Source organism: Cricetulus griseus, chromosome 4, assembly GCF_003668045.3.
Source record: "Cricetulus griseus strain 17A/GY chromosome 4, alternate assembly CriGri-PICRH-1.0, whole genome shotgun sequence".
NCBI lineage: Eukaryota > Metazoa > Chordata > Mammalia > Rodentia > Cricetidae > Cricetulus > Cricetulus griseus.
Genome location: NC_048597.1, coordinates 177,281,436 through 177,304,496, shown reverse-complemented (window position 1 = coordinate 177,304,496; position 23,061 = coordinate 177,281,436). Strand labels below are relative to the sequence as shown.

At 46.2% G+C, this 23,061-nt stretch overlaps 2 protein-coding genes across 4 annotated transcripts in view; one reads left to right on the top strand and one right to left on the bottom strand.

Annotated features, from left to right (window-relative positions):
- The window catches only part of Znf609 (zinc finger protein 609), a 146,126-nt gene extending 135,762 nt beyond the window's left edge, over positions 1–10,364 (top strand). Inside the window, exons 6-10 of one of the 3 annotated variants that reach the window (XM_027411317.2) lie at positions 403–769; positions 4,242–4,417; positions 4,801–4,882; positions 5,695–5,773; positions 6,227–10,364. In XM_027411317.2, coding sequence (XP_027267118.1) covers positions 403–769; positions 4,242–4,417; positions 4,801–4,882; positions 5,695–5,768 — 699 coding nt within the window. In that variant the 3' untranslated portion in view covers positions 5,769–5,773; positions 6,227–10,364. Of the gene's footprint in view, positions 1–402; positions 770–4,241; positions 4,418–4,665; positions 4,883–5,694; positions 5,774–6,226 lie in introns of all 3 variants that reach the window. The other 2 variants (XM_027411316.2, XM_027411318.2) reach the window with 2 other exon arrangements.
- A 1,165-nt stretch (positions 10,365–11,529) lies between these two features.
- On the bottom strand, positions 11,530–22,817 carry Oaz2 (ornithine decarboxylase antizyme 2). Its single transcript, NM_001291906.1, is given in 5 exon segments — positions 11,530–12,734; positions 12,938–13,023; positions 13,731–13,906; positions 14,920–15,077; positions 22,592–22,817. Coding segments are annotated over 5 exon segments (570 nt in total). The 5' UTR covers positions 22,612–22,817; the 3' UTR covers positions 11,530–12,603.
- Between the last annotated feature and the right edge of the window lie 244 nt (positions 22,818–23,061).

Below are 23,061 nucleotides of genomic sequence, written 5' to 3'. Positions count from 1 at the left end.
GCTTTACCTTTTCTCTCCCAAATCTTGTTTCCTTGGGTTTAAGAGGGTGTTTTGCTTTGTTTTGTAGTGAGTGACACAGTCTTACTATGCATTACTGGCTGGCTTAGAACTCTCTGTAAACTAGGCTGGCCTTGAACTCATAGAGATCTATCTGCCTCTGCCTCTGCCTCTGCCTCTGCCTCTGCCTCTGCCTCTGCCTGGCCTCTGCCTCTGCCTCTGCCTCTGCCTCTGCCTCCCCAGTGTTGGAACTAACTGCTTTTGTAAACAAAATTGGTAGAAGCCAAGATCCCACTCTGCCTTGGGTGCTGTAATATTCTGATCTGGTATTTCTGCTGGGACCTTGGGTTTTAAAAGGATCTTTTGTGTGTATCATTACTCAGCATTTATTCTATGGTTTTGCAGGAGACAGAGCCCCGGATGTGGACATATGTTTATCCTGCCAAATACTCAGACATCAAGTCAGAGGATGATCGGTGGAAAGAGGAGCGGGACCGAAAATTAAAGGAGGAAAGGAGTCGGAGTAAGGACTCTGTTCCCAAGGAAGATGGGAAAGAAAGCACAAGCACTGACTGCAAGCTACCCACATCAGAGGAATCCCGCCTTGGAAGCAAGGAGCCCCGGCCTAGTGTCCATGTGCCTGTATCCTCCCCCCTCACCCAGCACCAGTCCTACATCCCCTACATGCATGGCTACTCTTACAGCCAGTCGTATGACCCCAACCACCCCAGCTACCGGGGCATGCCTGCTGTGATGATGCAGAACTACCCAGGTACAGTACCTAGTGCTGGCTGTGCTGTTCTTGGGGAAGGGAGAGGACGCAGTTTTCAAATCCAGGGCTTTGTTGCCTTGGCTCTAAGTGTCAGTGAGACTGACTTGGATGACAGCCCTTTTATTTTCAATGTGTACATGCTGTGAAGTTGCCACTGTAACCTTAAATGACCCTAATTACAGTCAGAAAAACTACCTCTTCCTTGCTCCAGCTAAAGTTGCCTCTACTGTCAGCTTTTCTTGGTTATCAGTGGTAAAAACCCCTGTCCATCACAGCCAGCTTCTCTCTGCTGGAATTTCTTTCGACATGCACTCTGGTTTCTGCTGTATTCAGGGCACTGTGGGAAATGCTAAAGAAATAGAAGAGACCAGTTCCAGTTCCTTCCACTCAAGGACTTCACAGCTTAATTCAGCAGGGGCAATACATGTGACAAATAAGATTCAAACGAGAACAACGCAGGCATTCATCTTTGAGGCTGTGCTCAGCTGTGAGATCAGAAAGCTGTCAGGGATGCAGAGAGCATTTTGAAGTCAGCTGGGGGGATGTCCAGTAGGTTCAGCTTGAGAAAAATTAGTTCTTACACTGCTGACAATGAGTTCTCAGTGGGTCAAGGTTTAAATTTTTTTAACTTGTTAGAAAAAAAATGCTCATACTCAACTCTACTCACAATTTATGTTGCCTGAGAAGCTAGGTAGGATTCCTCTGAGATGGAATTCCAGGTTTTGTTGTTGTTATTTTGTTTGTTGGTTGGTTGGAGGTTAGGGAGAGGGCTTGTTATTTTTGTTTCCCTGAAACAGGATTTCACTGTGGAGCCAGCTCTGGATAGGCTGGAACTCACTGTGTAGAAAGAGCTGGCCTCTAACTCATAGAGAGCCACCTACCTGCCTGTCTCCTGAGTGCTGGGATTAAGAGTGTGTCCCCACCATGCCTGGCCATAATGTAGACTTTCAACACACATACTTAGTGTTCACTGATGAAATCAAGGTAAATGCATTCCCCATGTTTGCATCCTTTGTCATCTTCTCTTCTAGCACCTCATGAAATATGTAATAGATTTTCATGAATTGCAGCCACTCCATTGTATGTACACGAGGGTTTATGTCTTCTGCCTGTGTTTGGGCATCTATAATCCAATCTGCCCTACTCTGTCCTGCCCCTCCTCAGCTTCTGGTAATCCCTGTTTTCCATTTAGATTGCCAGAGCACTCACTCCTTACAGCTCCCAGCCTCCAAGAGCCTATAGTCTTGACATTCTCCTGCATTATTATAGGATAAATTCTAAATACAAATAAGCTTTTCAAACAGATACAGGAGATCATCTCACCCTTGTGGTATACCTTACCATCTATATAAGAGTTCCATCTGTTGAGGCTTGTTCTGGCCCAGGCACTGTCTTGAATGATTTATGCACCTTTTTGCTTATTCTGTTGTTTTTATTGAGGCAGGGTTGTTTAATGTGTCCTGGCTGGCATGTAATTAACTATGTAGTGTAAGCTGCCCTCCAACTTTCTTCCTCTTTCTTGCCTCTACTCCCAAGTATTGGAATCATAAGCTTATGCCACCACCACCCCAGCTTGTGTGTGTTCTTACTCATGTGCATGTGTGTGGAGGTCAGAGGCCAATGTTACTTGTCTTCTTCAACTGCTCTTCAATTTATTTTTTGAAACAGGACCCTTCACTGAACCTGAAGCTTACTGATTATGTTAGACTGACTTGCCAATAAGCCCCCAGGGAGTCTCCTGTGCAGCGTCACAGTGCTAAAATTATTGGTACAAGTGCCAAGCCTTTTATGTAGGTCCTGGTGATCTGAAATCTGGCCCTCATACTTGTATAGGAAGCACTTCAGACTGGCTGAACTGCCTCCCCAGCTCATTGTTTTACTGTTTTGCTTGTTTGTTTTGATTATACATTTATTTCATGTGTGCGCCTGCCCTTACCATGAATCTGTGAAGGTCAGACAGAGGACAACTTGCAAGAGGCAGTTATCTCCTTCTACCATGTTGGTTTCAAGGACCAAACTTAGGTTGTTAGCCTTGGTAGCAAGTGCCCTTTTACCTACTGAGCCCTCTGTGGGTCTTGTTTTGTTAAGATTGCATTTATTTATTATGTATATAGTGTTCTGTCCACATGTATCCCTGTAGGCAGAAGAGGGCACCAGATCTCATTTCAGGTGGTTGTGAGCCATCATGTGATTGCTGGGAAGTGAACTCAGGAAGGACCTCTGGAAGACCAACTAGTGTTCTTACTTAACCACTGAACATCTCTCCAGCCCCCCTTTTTAAAGATTTTTTTATGTGTATGAATATTTGCCTGCCATATGCGTGCCTGCTACCCAAAGAGGCCAGAAAGGTGTTAGTTATGCCCACTGGAACTAGGGTTGGTTCCGAGCAGCTGTGAGCTGCCATGTGGGTGCTAGAAATGAAAACTGGGTCCTTTGCAGTAACAGTAGGTGTTCTTAACCACTGATGCATCTCTGTAGCCCAGGCTGACCTTGAATTCATCTTCCTGCCTTAGCCTTCTCAGTGCTAGAAATTTCATACTGCTTGTTTGTAGAAGGTCTTTACTACTATGAACCCTGACTGTGTAGTGCAGGCTAGCCTCCTTGCAACAATCCTCTTACCTTTACCTCCCAAGTACTGGTAGTAGAGCACTTTAACTGGCTCATGTTGTTATTATTTTTTTAAAGCTTTATTTATTATGTATACATCGTTCCTCCTTATGTATCCCTGCAGGCCAGAAGAGGGCACCAGATTTCATTACAGATGGTTGTGAGCCACCATGTGGGTGCTGGGAATTGAACTCAGGATCTCTAGAAGAGCAGCCAGCGCTCTTAACCTCTGAGTCATCTCTCCAGACCCTCATGTTACCTTTTTGTATGGGTATCTTTTAAGTTTTTTAGATTTATTTATGAACGTGTGTGTGCATGCCTGTATGTGAGATATTGCGTGTAAGCACAGTGTTTGCAGAGGCCAGAACAGGACATCCGCTTCCCTCGGGCTAGAGTTAGAGACAGCTGCCTGATGTGGGTGCTGGGAATTGAACCCAAGTCTTCTGGAAGAGCTGTATATACTCTTAATCACTGAGCTGCTTCTCCAGCTCCACTTTCAACTTTCGATGATAAACCAAAAGTCAAAAGGACTGTCACGTTATTCAGGGTTATCCAGCCCAAAGCTGTCTGACTTTAAATCCTTTGATCTTTTTACTTTATCATAAGACTCTGAGATAATATCAGCAACCACAGGAGATCTGAGAAGTCAGCTGTGGGAAACTGAGTGCCATATTCTTTGTCCCTTCATCTGTTCCTCTTGTAGAGCTTGTTAAAGGAGGAAGAAACCAAGAGTGTTGTCCCAGAGATGCTGTGGTAGAAAGTGTCTCAGATGCTGCCTAGGAGAGTTGATGCCACCTGACCACTCACTAGACCAGTTTCTTTTGCCATCCTCATTTCTTTGACAGCTTGATTTCTCCTTCCCTAGGTTCCTATTTGCCTTCCAGCTACTCTTTCTCCCCCTATGGCAGCAAGGTATCAGGTGGCGAGGATGCTGACAAGGCGCGTGCCAGCCCCAATGTGAGCTGTAAAGCCAGCTCAGAGTCCAAAGCCCTGGACATCTTGCAGCAACATGCCAGTCACTACAAAAGCAAGTCTCCCACGGTAAGTGGGGCATGCAGCCCAAGTCTTTGTCCAAAGACCAAGAAATCAAGATCCACAGCATGGGAGACGTGGGCAAGTTCAGGTTCTGACCAAGGTCCAGTTTGGCTGACTTGACATTGGCCCCATGGGCGCACCCCCTTTATTTATAGATGCCCTGCATTTTTAAGAGTCCTAATGTAGGGCCCTGGTTAGATCACTAGTGTGTGTGTCTCACTATAGTACCTTTGTGTGTCTCCTTTCCTTTCCAGATAAGTGATAAAAATTCTCAGGAGAGAGATCGGGGAGGCTGTGGGGTAGTTGGGGGTGGTGGCAGCTGTAGCAGTGTTGGGGGAACAGGAGGTGGTGACAGGAGTGTCGACCGGCCCCGCACTTCCCCTTCCCAGCGCCTGATGTCCACACACCACCACCACCATCACTTGGGCTACTCCTTGCTCCCAGCACAGTACAACCTACCCTATGCCGCAGGTAAGGTTCTCATCCTCGTCACCTCTAGTTTTGTTTCTCTTTCGGTAGTAGTACCTATAGCAAGGCCCCTTGCCCTCCAAGAATATTTTTTTTCTCCCCTCAAATATAAGATAATCCCCACCACTTGGGAGGTTGAAGCAGGAGCATAAAAATAAATTTAAGGAGAGCTGAGAAAATTACTTAGTAAAGCACTTGCCTTGCAAGTGTGGGTATCTGAATTTAGTCCTCAAAACCCATGTAAAAAGACATGTGGTGGTGTGTGTTTGTAACTATAATGGTTAGGTGGGAGGAAAATCAGGCAGATCCCTGTAGCTTGCTATCCCGCTAGCCTAGTCTACTTGGCAAAGTTCCAGGCCAGTGAAAGACCTTGTCTCAAATAAAAAGTAGGCAGCACATGAGGAATGACACCCAAGGTTGTCCTCTGACCCCCTCACATGGGGGCAACACACACATGAAATGGACTCTGTCTTAAACAAACACAAGAAGAACATCCACTTTGTCCTGGGTTCTAGAGGCCCTGAATTAAGCTGACATTTATTTCCTCCCTGGGAGCTTAGATGCTTTCATATTCAGCAGAGTAAGGAACAGGTGTTTCCACCACTGAAGAGAAACAGACAGTTGAAAACCAAGCTGTACCCTCACCCACTAAATCTGGCCAAGTATCAGGGTTGTTTGTTTTTCTGTTGGCACCCCAAAAATTCAGTGGCGCTAGGGGAACCTAAGGGGAAATTCTTCCCTATATCCAGCCAACTAGTGAAATGTGAAGGATGATTTTCTGAGTGCTACATTAAGTATGTTCTCTGCTTGCCCAGGGCTTTCTTCTACAGCCATTGTTGCCAGCCAGCAAGGCTCAACTCCCTCACTCTACCCACCCCCCAGGAGGTGAGAATGGTAAGTTGCTTTTGTTAATTTGGGGTAACAAATTAACAGGGTTAGCTGCTACCTGGATCACAGAATCCCTGTGGTGCTCAACTCAGGGGTAACTGTGTGAGGTCTGGAAAAGGAGACCGTTGGCCAAGTCTGTTGCACCAGCCTTTTATGAAGCTGTGTGCATCTTAGGACCTATGTAGGAGCCAGCACTAGGTGGCTTTTCCTACGTTGCTTTTTCTTTTTTGTCTTCTTTATTGTTGAGGGTGGTATATATGTACAGAAGTTAAAGAACAACTTAGAGGGAGTTCCTTCCTCTAACTAGGTGGATGATGGAACTCAGCTCCAGCTTTGCAGCAAGCACCCTTACTCACCAAACCATCTCACCAGCCTCAGCTCATTCTCATAGAGCGCCATCTTGTGGGTATCCTGCCAGCAGGCGACAATTACCTGTTTACTGTCACGTTTCCTTTGCAGAACACCAAGTGCCCAGATGAAGTCAGCTTTGTGGGCCAGACTGGCTCATCAAGGCGGTGCTGGAGGTGCCATTTTACCGTCAGTTCCACGGTGTTGATCATCCTGTTTGCCATTCCTACCGTGACTGAAGGCAGACCCTTAGCTATCTCACCTCCACCAGACCCTCGGACTCCCTGACCCTCCCTCTTCCTCAGGAGCTGAAGAACTGGTACTTTGCAAAAATATTTATTCTCTCAGCCACAGTTATGACTGTTGTGGCATCTGTGGAGATGAAGGCATAGGAGCAACCGAGGGAACACAGCCTCATCCCAGAGAAGTTACTGCTCTGTTAACCTAGCCCCTAGTCTACTGCCAGAGCAGTGCCCTACACACACCTGGGAGGGACCCCAAGCATGGCGTAAGGTCTGAAGACAGCACAGCAGCCATAACCCTTCTCACTGTCATTGCCACCATCAACAAGATTCCAAATCTCCTCAGTGGTTTGGGCCCTGGGAACTGGCAGCACGTGGACAAATTAGAATCTCAGGAAAGAAGCTGGGGGCTGTTTTCCCTGTAGTTGTGAAGACACGGTCTTCAAGCATGGAGACATCCCCCTGTAAAGTGAGCACAGATAAATGCTCAGAGCCTAACCTGTAAAGGGAGAGGAAGGCATTTGCCCCACCAGAGCCGTATGCTCCAGTTAGGCAGTAGGTAAGGGGTTCTAGCACCAGCACAGGGTTCCCTGGGGATGCTGGGAGGAGCTGGAGCATAAATGGAGGCTGTGAAATTGAACCTGCTTCCTCACCAAAATTCCTGCTGCTTTTCATCTCCCAACTCCTTGCCCTATCTCTTTCTTTCTAACCCCTTGGTGCCTTTCCCAGGGGTGGGAATCCCCATACTGACCTCACCTCTTCTACTGCTTGGCTCTTACAACTCAGGCAGAATAGACTTCCTCCCAGCATGGGTAACCTTGGAGTCTGCCACATCACTTTAGGGCATGAACCAGAAGGCAGGCTGTACGAACACCTTCAAGCAGTTCTTGAAGACATTCAGTCATCTGAGTATCTTTCTCATTTAGGGTCACAAATGTATACAGCCCAGTTCCTCTGTCTATAGATACATGATTTTATTCAGCTCACTCTCGAACTCCATGTGTGCCAATATGACAGGTTTTTGTTTTAGGGACCACTGACCAAGGGAGGTCATTTGCTCCTTAGACCCTGAAATAGCTTATTCGAGTGTTATACACCCAAGCCAGAGTGCACTTGGTGGGATGAGGCTTTGAGGTGCAGACATTTCTCTGTTCTCCTGAGTTGCAAGGTTGTGTGCTGGGAAAGTGATGACCCAGCTTTATCAGTCACTTCTTCCCATGATGTGGGATGGTTTTTAGCTCTCTGCTATTGCAGGGTATCATCCCTTTGTTACCTTCCCCTCCTGTCTTTACCCTCTAGACTGCAAGAGAGAGAAAGATCCACAGATTCCAGCCTAGGCTAACAGGGAGCTTGTGACAAGAATGTCAGAAATGACAGTTTGAGAGCAGGAAGGTAGATGGCTCTGACTTCTTTGGGAGAGTGAGATGGTGGGAGACAGTAAGCACAAAGCCCAGGAGAAGGTGGTTTCCAAGGACCCATGAGCCCTCCCTATACATAGACAGGCTTGGGGCTCTTAGCACCTCTGACCCACAAACCTTTCCTGTTTCCAAGTACTTATTTTTGTTGAAGTTGGGTTCTGGGCACTTGAAAAATCCATTTTAGACCTGTTGGCAGAACCCCAGGCAGCCCCTTCCCTCACCACTATTGGATCCCTCTGACACATGCTGTCTCAGTAAGCAGTACTTTGGGCAGTGACCCCCCTTTTATTCGTGGAAGTAGATATTGGAGACATGAAACCTAACTCATCACCCTTACTAAGAGGGTGACTGACCTTCAGCCTAATTATGCCTCCCCAAGAACTCCAGTGAGTAGAGCCAAGTGCCCATCTGTTCCTGTTTGTTTTTTAAATATTGTTGTGTGTTTTGTATGTATCTGTGGCACTGGCCTGCAATGTGCTTTGTACATATTGTAAAGAAACCATTGGAGCAATTTTCTTTTTCATTGGATAGGCATGGTCCACATTCCTGCCTTTTCCACCTCATTTTATAACAGAGGAGGTATGTCTATATTTGCAAGACAGCCTTAGGTTCTGCAGAAGGTAACAGCTTTCTCTTTCTCTTCTCCTTCTCTCTTCCCCACTCCCCTTAAAAAAAGTCAGCTCTTTGATCCCTCTACCCAAGTGCCCCGTGAAGAACAGGCACTACCCTGAAATGAGATTAGTGGTAGAAAAATGACACTATGTTCCCAGCCTGATCCTCCTAGTCCCTAGTCCGAGTCCAGTCTTCCCTCCCTGAAATAGTATCACACAGCTGCAGCTGTGGAGATCCTGACTAGTTTTGAGAGATTAGCTGTCCACCTCCACTCTTCCACAGGGGTCTACCTGTGACACCTAGTCAGAGACAAGATCTGGTCCAGTCTGCAAAGCCTCTCACTGAGCTGCCCATGCCCTTGTTGTTAAATAACCTGTGAGACCTATGTGGAGAAGCTGTAAGAAGTAGGGGCCTCACCCCAAAGAGGGCAGCCATGGCTTAACAGCCACTGCCTACGATGCATGTCTGTTTCCTCCTCATTTATGGTGTGCCAGTTCCCTTCAGCTCTTCCTGATCTTTACATGTACATGTAGTTGCTACTTAGCCTATACTCACTACACATCTCAAGGTCAAAGAAACACACAGAAGGGTAAGAGAGTACCCTCTGGAATGATCATTTCATGCATTTCCTCTTCAGGCTCCAGGGTGGGGTGGGGGCTTAGCTAAAGGAAGTTGGGAGTTAAGACTACAGAAGGGCTAGAGAAATGGATATAGGTTTGAGGCCTCCTCGTCACTTACTACACCATATACCCTATCACCATCCTATTGTGTACTCTGATGCCCCCTCCCCCCAAGATTCAGCTGGGCAGCTAGCTGGCCCATAATTCTGGGCCTTTGTCATTTATTACTAGGGCATCCTAGGAAACTTTCCAGTGATTCCCTGCCATGGCCCTCCCAGGCCTTGTCCCCAGCCCCTCCTGCCCCAGTCCACCCGCTTGCCTTGGTGCTCAGCCCTCCCATTGGGAGCAGGTTGGGGCAAGCTGGAGGCCCGGGCTGAAGGGGCAGTGTTGCTGTTCATAGCTTTTGTTCCATTGGCGTTGCTCTGTTGGATTTAATTTCAGTCTTCCTGATTCTTCCCTTCTGTAAAGTGTACATTACCAAGTTCCTTGTTTTTTTTATATATATATATATAAATATATATATATACAAACTGTACTCTTTTTGCCTTTGTACATTCAGGCAAGAAGAGAAAATAAATCTTTTTAAGAGACAATCACAAATCTGTGAGGGCTGCTGGTTATTTCTCCTGGAGTTTGCTGCTGAGCTGCTGCCTCCTCCCCTAGCTGTTCTGTCCCCCTCAGCTTCCCTGTCTCTAGTCCTGCTCCATATGCACCCTCAGCTTCACTTTCCCTGGCTGACAGCAAGCTGTTGAATCCAGTGTGCAGACTACCTTCCCCCTGAGCCTTTTCCTGCCCAGCATTGTTTTCTGGCTTGGCCACTGGCTGATCCTGTATCCTGGCCTCCTCTTTTTACCCTTGGATCCCATTCACCAAAGTGGCTTTCAACCCCTGGGTACTCTGGGACCTACCTCTCAGAGGCCCTGGCTTTGAACATTCATTCATCTATGAAACTATGCAGCTGGGAACTCTCTGCCTGAGATTTTGCACTACTTAAACCTGCCTGGGAGTTAGAATGGAAGGTTTTTAGGAACAAGTGGGAAAATTACCGCCCAGAACACAACCCCCACCCATTCTAGTCTCCGAAGTCTGCTGGTCCAGGGATCACTCCTGGACTTCTGTGGTTTACCCTATGAGATCAAGGGCTAAGGATTTATTGACGAGACTCTCAAAGAGTGGTACCTTCTGAAACATAGCCCAGCCAAACCATGTTCAGCCTTTCTCTTTTTCTTACCTTTCTTCGCCCCCTACCTCCCCTTTGTCTTTACTTCCTTTTCTTAATTGGCTTTGGAATTGAAGTATATTTTTAAATTATTTGTTGTATTTATTGAATAAAGTTTTTAATGTCCCTGTTCTTACATTTAGACTAAAGTTTGCCTTTCACGTATCTCCCTCTCCTATCCTCCCCCCCTTCATCACCCCAAAATTTTCTACCTTCTAAGTTGCTTTTTCAAATGAAGTGCTGCTGCCTGCTCTCCATGATTGTGCATTGTCAGTGGTGGTCTTCAACAGCCCAGTTTTTGTGTGTCTGACAGGAAGCTCTTTGGGTAGGTATATAGTTTCCAGGTCAGCCCATTTAACTGGCTGTCAACAGGAACCATCAGCATACAGCAGCAGAAACTGTGTTTCCCTCTGCCTTGCAAGCTCAGGCTGAAAAAGTAAAGGACTGAGTTTTGTTTTGTTACCCCTGTTTATTTGGAAATGGATTTCTCAGATTTTTACATTTGAATCTTGACTTCGCTTACTGCCTTTAGGCTGCCTCTAGGAGTGATCTGTTTGGAGGGTATTTTCAGGCCAATTCTAACTTGAGCTCACTTTGAAGGAATACCAGTGCAAATGGAGCCCAAGTTTAGTGACTTGGCTAAATAAAACACAGGTAAGCACCAGGAAAAAACAAGTTGAAAACAGGCCATGCCTGGGAGAAACTAAGGGTTGACTACAAGGCAGTTGCAAATCCATAGATAGAAGAACATTGCCTTGAGGGGAAGGGATGTAACATGCATGCAGAGTGTCCACGAGAAATCTCAGATGAGGTGATGGGAGTGTGTAGCATGACTCTTCATGCTAGTGGTACAAAGAGATCTTAAGACATGCCTTAGAACACTGGGCTCCAAAAGGAGGAAACTAGCAAGGAAAAGAATGTACTGTTTCTTTTAAAGACCTTAGAGCAGGTATGATGGCACTGCAGAGGCGGAGGCAAGAACGTCACCACAAGTTAAGGTCAGAGTTATGGTAACCTTGAATCAAAAAAGGAGAAATAAGAAATCCAGGTATAAAGTTAGGCAGCACCATAAAAAACTAAAACAACTGGGATTCTGGGTTAGTTGCTACCACACAGGAAAGTGTTATGTATACACACCTCTCTCCAAGGGGCACTTAGTGTGTCCTTAGCAACCCTAGAGTTTAAGATGGCCCCAGAGACCAGCAGCCCTTTCCCTAGGAACTATATACCACATTTGTATTATGTTAAGCTCTAGGAGTGGTAGGGAAGTTGGCTCTGGTACAGGAATAATGAACAGACCAACCACAACTTTAAATCAGTTTATTGACACAGTAACACAACACACTTGCCTCCCTGACACCCCCACACCCAATGTAGATCTCTCTCCCTTCTTTTCCCTTTAGAACAAGCTGTTTGGTGAAAGCAGTAAAGAGCAGGCCACATCTACTGTCCAGCCTACTCCTAGGCCCTGTAGAGCAGACACTACTCGGAACCTGTTAGGGAGGCAGTCAGTACTGTGCTTGGCCAGCCAGAGGCATCCAGTCCCTAAGAACAGATTCCCCCACAAATCCCAAGCCCTGAGTTTGCTAGGCTTCCTCTCTGCTCTTGCTAGGAAAGAGATCTTGGGGCCTGGGCCACAGAGGCAAGAACTCTGGTGGTAACTTGAGATGTAGTTTGGCTAGTTTCTTAAGGCCCAGGCACCCCCAAAAAAGCCCTGGTGGTGGGGGGTGAATTTCAATGCCCCTATTTAAAATGCACTGGTAACATTAAACAGATTAAGCCAGCTTAACCAAATGCCAGAATAACACTAAGCTGTAAAGAAAGCGAGGTCAGACCTGCTTACACCAGGCCAGACACAAAATGCCAAGAAGCCCAAGGTGGAGTGTCAAAAACAACCCAAGGACATTGCCCAGAAGCTAAAAAGCCTATACTCAGGAGCCCCTGGGTGACAGGAAGCAAAGAAAGAAAATACCTAAGTCTTAAAAACCAAAAAAAGAAAGCCCAACTGCAAGGAAACCCAAGCCTGACAGTGCTGCCCACCAGCCCCTGCCCCCAGACCAGGCAGTCTCTACCCCTCCAGGCAATTTCCTCCCCAGGCTAGATGGAGCACATCACAGCGCAGTTTAAAAAGCTTCTAATGCCAGTTCATAAACATCTTCATTTACTATTGGTGATTACATGTGAATAATATGCTTATACTGTTCTTTATGGAAAACAATTTCAACGAGTCAACTCCAAGAACACAATGGGCAACCCTCAACCTGAGCCCCTCAATGTCCTTCCCTAGACAGCCAGAAACACTCTCATCTGTCCCAGGGCTGCCTAACTTCCCCTCTTCCCCCACTGTGGCTCTTGGGCAAAGCATCCTCTATGACCATTAGTCCTCATCAGACAAGTTCTGGTCCAGGGGGTAAACCATGAACATCACATCTGGCCGAGAGGGGACACAGGGATGACCTGGACGTACAATCTCAAAGCCCAAGAAGCTGAATGTCTTCAGGAGTGGAGCTGCAGAAAATAAAGCATAGAAGGGACTCTGATGAAGCTCAAATCCAGAGAATTTGGATGTAACAAATTCTAGGTCCTCAAGCATTTCCCCTTGGCCACAACTCTCCCAGTTTGTAAGGTAAGTATGCACAGTATACAGCCCTCTGCTTCCACCCTAGACCCCACTAACAGGTCTATAGGTCTCAAGAGTTTTGACTGCTCACCTCTGTCTTCCCGGCCCTTCCTGAAGCAGATGAAGACGTAGTTCACTTTCATCTTCTCCTCAGCAAACTCTAGCAGTGCTAACAATCTGCAAGGACAAAGAGTACTGCTCAGGTCCACTGCCACCAACCCCCAGACTTCCACCCAACCTCCAAGAGGGCCTTTGGAGAGTTGATATAGAATCTCTAGAAAAGGTTCCCATTTGAAGACCTCAACCTAGTGCCCTACATTAAGAGAAAAATACACCTCAGATAGGCCAGGGGCTGTCTCTCTCAGATGAGTTCTTCATCTGAAAATTAACACTGTCCTATCTAGTGCAGGTCACATAACAGTGCAGGGCCTTCAACAGAACCCAGTTCACTGTGGGTATTACACTGGGTCCAGGTGTGATGGCTTACTCCTTTAATCCGAGTACTCAAGAGGAAAAGGCAGGTGGGTCTCTAAGTTTGAAGCCAGCCTTGTCTACAAAGTGAGAGCCTATCTCAAAAGAAAACCTGTGGTCAGTCAAGAGAATGTCCTGGGACTGCTTTTTTACAGAACAGTGCCCAATCCATTGAAATTCTGCCATTCTACCTGTTTTCCCTGGCTTTTGAAAATGCACCTTTGTATGGTGGCTCATGGTTAATATGGTAACAATTTGTTTTAATTATAACCTAGAGCAGGCCTGATATACTGGCTAAAAATAACCTATAACAAAGCATTATCTACTTTGAGAGTCTAGATCTACAAGAAAAGGTATAGACTCCCGTATAAAGCTGTTATCCCCAATAACCATTCTCTTTACTGTCTCCTTACCCTTCTTTGCTCCCATCAGCTAATAATCCATCTGGGATTTCTATAAACAGGCTCTGGCTGGACAGGACTGCATCCCAGGAAGAGACCTTCACCTCGGTGACCTCATACTGGAAATGGACGATGTGAGGTTTCCCATCGTTCACAGGGAGGTCCTGGGTTACAGTGAGCTTCTCGTCCTGAGAAGGAAGTTAGTGCAGAGAACAGGATCACTACCAAATGTTACATCCTATGATCCCTAAGGCAGGGGGTGCTGGCATCCCTTGAATCATTCTCAGGATAGCATGGATCATGGGGTATGTCAGAAATACAGACTTCCCTATGAGCCAACTACAGCTATTTCTAACATCATTCTGCTAAAAGCCAGAATAAGATGGGAAAGGACATCTTTATTATTAACCAACCAAGTGCTGAGACTGTGTAAAGTACTATTCATGTATTAATATCTCCACTTTAAATATGAGATAATAAGGCAAGAACAATTTAGTAACTGGCCCAGTTGTGATTAAAACCTAGATCTCCCCGGCCAGAAAGCCCATTAGGGCTTTCCCATCCCTCTCTTAAGGGAAAACATCAAAAACAAGTAAGTTCCCGCATTGTTTGCACTAGAGACTGAGGCAGGAAATTTATGAGTTAAAGGCCAACCTAGAATACACAACAAGACCTTTTTTGTTTGTTCAATTTTGAGGCAGGGTCTCACTATATAGCCTTGGCTGGCCTGGACCTCCTAGAGATCACGTTGTTCCTGAGTGTTGAAATTAAAGGCATATGCTACCATGTGTGGCCTAAGACCTTGCCTTTAAAAAAATTTTTTTTAGATTAACAATAGCTGCACATGGCAGTACACACCTATAATCCCAGCATTCAGGAGTTGAAGTCAAGTTCTTACACACAGAACTCAGATGCCCTGTTAACTTTCCATTCCCAGACTAAGAAAAAAGCTGGACCAGGTCCTGGGCCTCGGTCAACAACAGACTAAAAGATAACAAACAGTACTAATGTTCTCCCGCTAGGAATCCAGAAAAGGCATACAGCAGCCTCAGTTGATAAAAAGTTATCAATTCCCATTTTCCCTCAGTCGCCCTACTACCTCTGCCTAAGAGAAAACTAAGGGAAAATTGCAGCATTTGAGCAGATGCTCAGTGGGATCTAGGAGGCTCCAACCAAGGTTCTATATCAAAATCCTCCTTACCTTATATATTAGAGCTGAGAGAGAAGGATCCCTGCCGCCCCCTCGCCCACCGGGGATCTTCGACAGTGGGTGAGGGGCATCAGGAGCACCACAGAGGCCCTGGAACAATGTGCCTGCAGCACTGGAGCTGGGGACAGTTACTCAAAGGCAAAATACTACTGCAAGAGACAGAAGGTCAGAAAATAAACACCAGGACATTTAGCCCATGCCCCTTCAGCCCTCCCTCTGCCAAAACAAGTATTCTAAGGCTATACCACTGCCCAAGTTCTTTCTACTTGAACTTCCAGAAATGCTACTTTTTTGAGTCAAGAGGCACAAAGAGTCCCAGAAGGCCAAGGCAGTCCTACTAGATGTGTCTGACCTATCAAATACTTTCCAGTTCAAGTTCTGACACAGAAGTCTCCAGCCTCATGCGCCCCCCCCCCAAACCAGTCTCTTTCCTTAACCATCGGTGCCTTAGCCACCTATATGGCACAATCACTAAACTTCAAAAGGGGTGGCAACATTGGCTGAGAAACTACCAAGGCTTACAACACTTTCCCATTCTCCAGCTCCAAAAAGGAACTGCAATTAAAAAAAGGGGGGGGGGGGCTGGAGAGATAGCTCAGCAGTTAAGAGCACTGACTGTTCTTCCAGAGGTCCTGAGTTCACAACCACCTTGAATGAGACCTGGTGCCCTCTGCTGACATGCAGGCAGAAGACTTAATAAAATCTTTATTTAAAAAAAAAAAAAAATGCCCCAAACTGTTCTAGGGTTATGAATGAAACTAAATCTTGAACTTGGCTCCAGAGTATCACGGTAGAATCTGTCCCTGGTCTCACACCAAATTCTGGGCCTTCCACTACTAACTCAGGTCCCTTCTTGACCTGAGCGTGACAGCATGGGTAATGTTAACACTGTCCAAACAGACACAGGCACAAAAAAGGGGGTGTCTGAATAAGAAGCCAAGACTCAAAGGCTCAAATGGCTTACAAATGTTTAAAAGCTCTCCAGGCCCTGTTGCCACCACATGTATACCCTTATCTGGCAGCTACTTTAATCCTCATGCAGATGCAAAAGGATTCTAGACCTACTCTACAGCCTTCTTTGGTTCTGATTTCATGGCAGAGAAAGTAAAACTGTCCATGTACAGCATGACTCGGCAGCAAACCTGTCCCATAGCCACAGCACACTGCCACAGGGGAACCAGAAGCTGCGCTGCAGCCAGCACATACAGCTGCAGCTCTCTACTCAACTGTGGTTTATGTTTCTTAAGACAGGGTTTCTCTGTACTACTGGCTGTCCTGGAAATCCTTCTGTAGACCAGGCTGGCCTTGAACTCACAGAGATCTGCCTGCCTCTGCCTCGAAAATGTGATTTCTTAAAGACAAACCTTTTGACACAAGTTACAAAAGCTTTCACATTTTTTTTTTTTTCCTTCAGCTTTTAACCAATCCTTCCACAGACTTTTAGTTACTCCACTAGAGGGCAGAAATGGCTCAATCCCTTCCACCAAAAAAAAAAAGGAAAAAACAAAAAACAAAAAAACCCCAAGGATTTAAGCATTCTAGCATGATATGAGAGTGATGGTTCAACAGGTAAAGACTTGCCACTAAGCCTAATAACCTGAGTTCAATCCCCTGATCCTACATAGGAAAATGAACAAGGCTTTGACCTCCTTTACACACTATACACATGCATATACAATAAATGGATTTATGCATTTTTTAAAGAAGATTAAGGCCAGAGGCTGAAAAGATTACTGTACCCAACATCCAAGTGGCCCAGTCCTGCATTTTAGAAGAGAAAATAGACCATACTGGCAATGAAGGTGTCAGGTAGCCACATCCAAAGCAACTCACAAGACATGAGAGCTTAGAGTTGGCTGGTATTATGCCTGTTTCTTCAGTTGTTAAAGGGCCTGCCTCTGGAAACACACCTCAGATCATCCAGTACCATACACAGTTTCACTTACTGTCCACAATTCACAGTATCTGTAAGCTAAGTGCGAGTGCCTGCCTAGTAAGCACAGGGCCCTGGGTTTCATTCTCCAGCAATCAATGCATCTATGAATGTTCTATATGAAATGTCCTTAGCAAGTCATGATTTCATATGACTACCAACAAGCAGTGTATGCAGCAGATGTGTATCTGGGAAATGTTGATTTCAAATCACATTTTTATCATATCAGATTTTTCAACCTTGACAGCATTTACTAATTAAAGAATTAACCTTATTTTTTCATGTGTATGTTTATTGAAAGAGTCTCATTTAGCCCTTCCTGGCCTCAATTTCACTATGTACATGATGACCTTGAACTTTGATCCTTCTGCCTCTACCTCCCAAATGTGCCACCATACCAGAGCTATCCTTAAATATGAGAAAGAACTTCTAGGACTGGAAATACAGCTCAGTGGTAGAGCACTTGCTTGGAATGTACAACACCATGGGTCTGAGTGAGCCCTAGTACCACAAGGAAAAGGAAAAACTAAAGTGACTCACATTTATAGCCCCAGGTCTCGGGAGGCTGAAGCAGGAGACTGCTATGAATTCAGTGCTAGCTCAAGCTACACAGTGATTTAAGGGAGGTGAGACCCTGTCTGAAAAACACAACAAAACAAAAAAACCCTACAGCCTACTTTGTCACATCCATCCCCGCCCTTTTTTTAATTTTTTAGTATGCACAAAGCACAACCTAATCTTAACAAATATGTGGAATTCAAATTCTGATAGTTTAGTTTTTCACTCCAATGCAGTGCTCTCCTCAACCCATTGAAGTACGTTCCCTTTCATCCCTACTGCCTGTCGGAGAGATCAGCTGGCCTTCGTAGTGTCATCAAAAACCACACTCCTAGTATTCTACATTCATTCCCTCCACCTCTCCTGACCCATTTATGTCTCAGGCCCTGCTTCACACAACACCCAGGGCACCCTCACTTCCCTCACCCAGGCCGCTTGTACCCTAAGACTTGGAATATCTCTGATGAGTGACCCTTACGTAAAGCAAGACTAATCCAGAGCTACAACCAACTTAGCAGAAAGGATATTAAGAAGAAAGATAGCAAGTATCAGCCACCTTCACCTAAGGTGACCACAAAGGCTGACTTCTAACTGTCAACTCCCCTCTGTATCTGAGAGAGGCTGTGACTGGTGCCAGGCCTAAGTGACTAAGTCACTTCACCAGAGCTGTTATATGCTCCAAAGGGAGTCTACTTAATCAGCATGATTATAAGAAAATGACATCACCACTCTGAATCATAGGCTGAAAGCAAAATTGGTTTTGGTTGATTTTCCACAAGAAACATCAGATGACAGGCAGAAAAATCTGTGCCCCTGATGTGTGCTAATCATACAACTAAAAGTAGTACATGTGCCAGTGACACCACCACATTACCACCTGTGGTTGCTGGACAGCTAAGCAACTGTACTGTATTTTTTTCATTCTCAATTCTTCAGTGTAGTTTATACTGTTAGCTCTTCAAACAGTCTAACCTCCCCTCTGAGGGCAGGATTACATCATTGTTTATATAGTTTTAAAGGCCTGGGAATTTTCTTAAAGCTTTTCTTACACAAGGCATTTGCTGTTGGTGCTGCTGCTGCTGCTAGCAGGAAACTGTCATGCTCAGTAACAAAATTCTTGCTCATCAACTGAACCATACAGCCTACTCTATAACTTCCTTCCTGGACTTTTTGTTTGGCTTGGTTTTTCATTGTTGTAGTTCACAGATAAAGTCTTATCGATCATGTAACCCTGGCTGGTCTCGAACTCACTATGTACAACAGGCTGCCCTGTCTGCTGATGCCTCCTGAGTGTTGGGATTAAAGGCATGTTTCACCATGCCCAGTTCTATCACTTTCAAAGAGCCTTCCAAGTCATGGCATCAACCTAAGTTACCACTGTACACCGACCAGTTCAAAACAGAATGAATGGCTTTTCCCAGAAATGCTCATTTGTAACATGCCTTTGCCCTACTCTTCAGGCTCCTTCATATATATGCACAGCTCAAGGTCTAAATTTGGATTTCTTGGCAGAACGGGGAATTGCTATTATTAGTCCCCATTGCTTTCTAAAGCCTACACCCAAGGTAGGGATGTTTCTGAATATGTCAGTCTCTCTACTACCCCACACTCAACAAGCAAAACTGCTGAGAAAGGGGGAAATAACAAAACCAAGTTATTTGGGAAGAGGAAACCATGCAGTGAAGATGCTATTGGTAGCCCTGACATGCTTTTGAGTCCTCCCTACTAACCCCCAAAACACCTGTGGAACCTAAATGTTTCTCCCTACAACCCATCACACAGATTGACTATAATACGGCTAACCAAGCCAGTGTTGACTATACTCCACATACTGTCCCAAGCAGCCCCTACAAAGCCAGGCAGAGAAAGGTCAAAGTTGACTTCCTCTTCAATTTAAATCTATTTTTTCAAACCATAATAAAGGGGTCTGGGTCTTGTACTTGCTCTTCTTTCCTCCCCCACCACCAGGGTTTCTGACATTTTGGAGATACTAATCTGACTGCTAGGAAGGAAGAGCCTTGTTTTCAAAGCCCAGCCAGCTCTTCTGTAACTGCTCCTTCCAGGAAAGTAGGCCTCCCTTCTCATGGATTCTTCACTGGGGCCACGGAAGTTGGAAAGCCCATCCCCCACCCAATGGGAACTAAACTCTCAGCCAGCTCCCTACACAGAACATTCAAAACACCAACACTGCCTGGGAAGAACATCCGGCTGTTATCAGAACCCCAGTTAGGACTCCCAACAGGATTCCTTTCAGAAAGTTAAGGGTCAGCAGAGGAGGCGGGAAGCACACTATGGAAACAAGATTGCCATAAAGCAAAGAAACCAGATACTCTCTGTACACCCCACCCCACCCCCAAGCCAAAGGAGATGAGCCTGATTCAAGGACATGCACTTGCCCAGGCCCTGGCAGGCCAGCTGACTCCTCCCCCTCCACCTGCCTCACATAGCCAAACCCCTCAAATTACCAACACACTAAAGCAAGGGCCCTGGAGACAAGCGAGCCTGTTCTGCCACTTGGGCAGCTGTAAGGAACCTTAGCTAACTCAATCCCCTTCTTTTCACATGAAAGTACATTGGCTAAGTGAGGCACAAATGAAACTCAAGTGAAGGCCCCTAAGTGTTGGTCTCAAATACTCGTATGTCTAGCTTAAGCTGCAAAGGACTTGGCACTTACACCCAATAAGTCCAAAGGACTCCTGAGAATGACTGCTGAAATGCCCCACTTCCAACCCCCAGAGAAAAACCCCATCTCACATACCCTCCATCCTCAGTACAAACAGCTTTCCAGACCACAACAGCACCTTTTGCATCCTGCATCATCCAAGTATACACCCACCTCCACCTCCTGGCTGTGAAGGACTGGGTTAATGAAAATGGAATAAAAAATAGGATGTAGTAGGGGAACTGTATGCAAAGTCTCTGAAAAGGAAAAGGAAAAAGCAGGATGGGGCTGTAGGCAAGGAGGGTTTGGTAGGTTGGTGATAATGGCTCAGATACAACCATAACAAACCAAGATAAGGGCATGAGTTTCCTACACAGAGAGAAGAAATAGGTATAGGAAGAGTTTGAGAATTGGGGAAAGAAAATGGCTAAAAATGGAGCAATAAAGGTATGGGGTAAAGGAGAGCTTCCTTTTTTTGAAAGACAGGGTTTCTCTGTGTAGCCCTGGTTGTCCTGGAACTCACTATGTAGACTAGGCTGACCTCTTAACTCACAGATCCACCTGCCTCTGCCTCCTGAGTGCTGGGATTAAAAGTGTTCACTACCATCATTTGCTCAGAGTTTCCTTCTTAACAGAAGAACATTACAGAATCCCTAAAGATGAAGCCATTGCAAGTAGAGGAGGGGCTGACACTGAAGGAATGTGATGAGAAAGAATAAGCCTTCTTAGGGTGAAAGCATAGTATTTGTCAACCCAGGCTCCACATGAGAATTGGAGCTTTAAAAATACACATTCTAGGGCTGGAGAGATGGCTCAGAGGTTAAGAGCACCGACTGTTCTTCCAGAGGTCCTGAGTTCAATTCCCAGCAACCACATGGTGGCTCACAACCATCTGTAATGAGATCTGGTGCCCTCTTCTGGTGTGCAGATATATATGGAAGCAGAATGTTGTATACATAATAAATAAATAAAATCTTAAAAAAAAAAAATACACATTCTAGGGCTCTACCCTAACCAGGCTCTACTCTAGGCCAAATGGAGTAATCCTTATTTATTTATTGTTTATTTGCTTGCAGCTAGATTTAAGATATACTGCAATATGAGGGAAAGAGTTGGGAAAAAGGTAGTGCTGCTAAACACGTAGGGAAGAGAAAGTTACAAGCATTTAGAGTAAAAGGAGCCCAAGCTCTGAGAGGAACCTATGTGAAGAACAGCAACTATGAAGATGGCACTTCTAAGAGGAAGTCATGTCTGGTTTTGGAAAGATCGTGGCACAGTTTAAGGTCAGAGACCATAAAAGTCAAATATGAGGACAAAAGATCTGGTATTTGGACTCTGAGTTTCAAGAAACTTTTGAAGAGGTCAGCAACAAGCCCTACAGGGGATAGGAAGCATACCTGAATTGCTACTGGAAGCCACTCTAACACATAAGCTAGTGGGGTTAAAAATCATCAAGAGTTGGAAAATTATAGAACATTTTGGAGAACATCTGGGGCAGAAATATGGGCTAGCTCGGGAAAGTAGAGAAAAGAGTTCCACCTATTTTGAGAGGTTAGAGGATGAAAATTAAGAAATTCACTCTTTGAAAAAGGATGTGTAGCCCCTCTCCCAACCATGTGGGAAACTGGGACTGGGCCTTTAAGTGGGTAAAGGCCCAGTAGTGCTCTGAAGGCCAGGAGCGAAATTTAAAGATCTTCTCAGGAAAGGGGACGGACTAAGTTGTGTGATGTTAAGGATTTTAAAGACGGGGTTCAGATGAGAAGGTAAAATGAGTACTAAGTAAGACTTTATGGTGTTTAAAGGGTTGGAGTATAGAGAAGAGTGTTGGGAACATATTAGGAAAACAGGATGGAAGGCAGGAATGAGTCCAAAGTGTTTGAGAGATAAAAGGAATGGGGTTCCCAGACAGGAAAATGGGGCCTACCTGGAGGATGGGGAAGAAAAGTGGGACCAAGAGGTAACTGGGCATCCAAAAGGAGGGTGGGAATGGGGGTACGGGGTCGAGCAGAAGACTGCAGAACAGAGCTTGCCTTTGGGGAGAGCCAGTAAGACAGGGCTGAGAAAGAAAAGTCTGACTGGGGTGCAGTTTTCACTAGAGGACGGATTTAAAGCGATTAAGTGACTTGTGGAGAGTAAGAAAGACTTAGGGAAGGTAAGAACCAATTCAGGAAATATGTGGGAGAAAGCCCAGTATGGGGAGCTGGCACCGTTCCGCTAGGCTTAAGAAAAAGGGGCGACTGACTGACTGGGTCCAGGTTGGGGGGGGGGTGGACTTGGGCGAGAAGGAAGCCCGGATGAGGGGGATGGGCCGGGCTGGAGGAAGGGGGCTAAATGACGGAAGGAGGCCCAGTATCAGGGCTGGGGCTAGGTGGCAGGGGTGGCGAAGGGGGCCAGTGGGGGCGGATGGAGCCAGTCTCTGGGGTCCAGAGACTAGCTGCTCAAGGGGGAGAAGGAGGCCTCTCAAGCTGCGGAGAGAGGGTGGGGGCGGGGAGCCTGCGCCGGGCCGTTACCTGTCCTGGGTGTTTATCATCCTCGGTGGCTCTGCTCAGGGTGGGAGGAGGCGGCGCGGGGAGTGGGTAGGTGGACGATTGGGTGGGTGTGGGGTCGCGCGCGCGGGCCGGTCTCTGCGGGCTAAGTCCCTGTCAGGCCGCGGGCCGAGAGCCCTCCTCTTGCCTCAGCGAGCGCCTGCCTCCAACTGACCCTCCCCGGCCGCCGCCGCGCAACCGCCCCGCCCCCCAAGTGCCTCATCTGCATAACCCCACCCCAGCGCCGCTTGGTGTCCTGGGAAACTGGGGCCCACAACAAAGGGCAAAGCGCCGCCCCGCCTAGGCGCAGGCGTACCAGGCAGGGGAAGAGGGCGGGAGCCGGGGTGGGGCGAGGGAACTGGATAGGGGTCTGTCTGCCAGCCAGGAGCTCAGGTTCGGCTGAGGCCAGTTTTCGTTTCGGCTTGTTTGTTTGTTTTTTGATACACAGTCTCTTG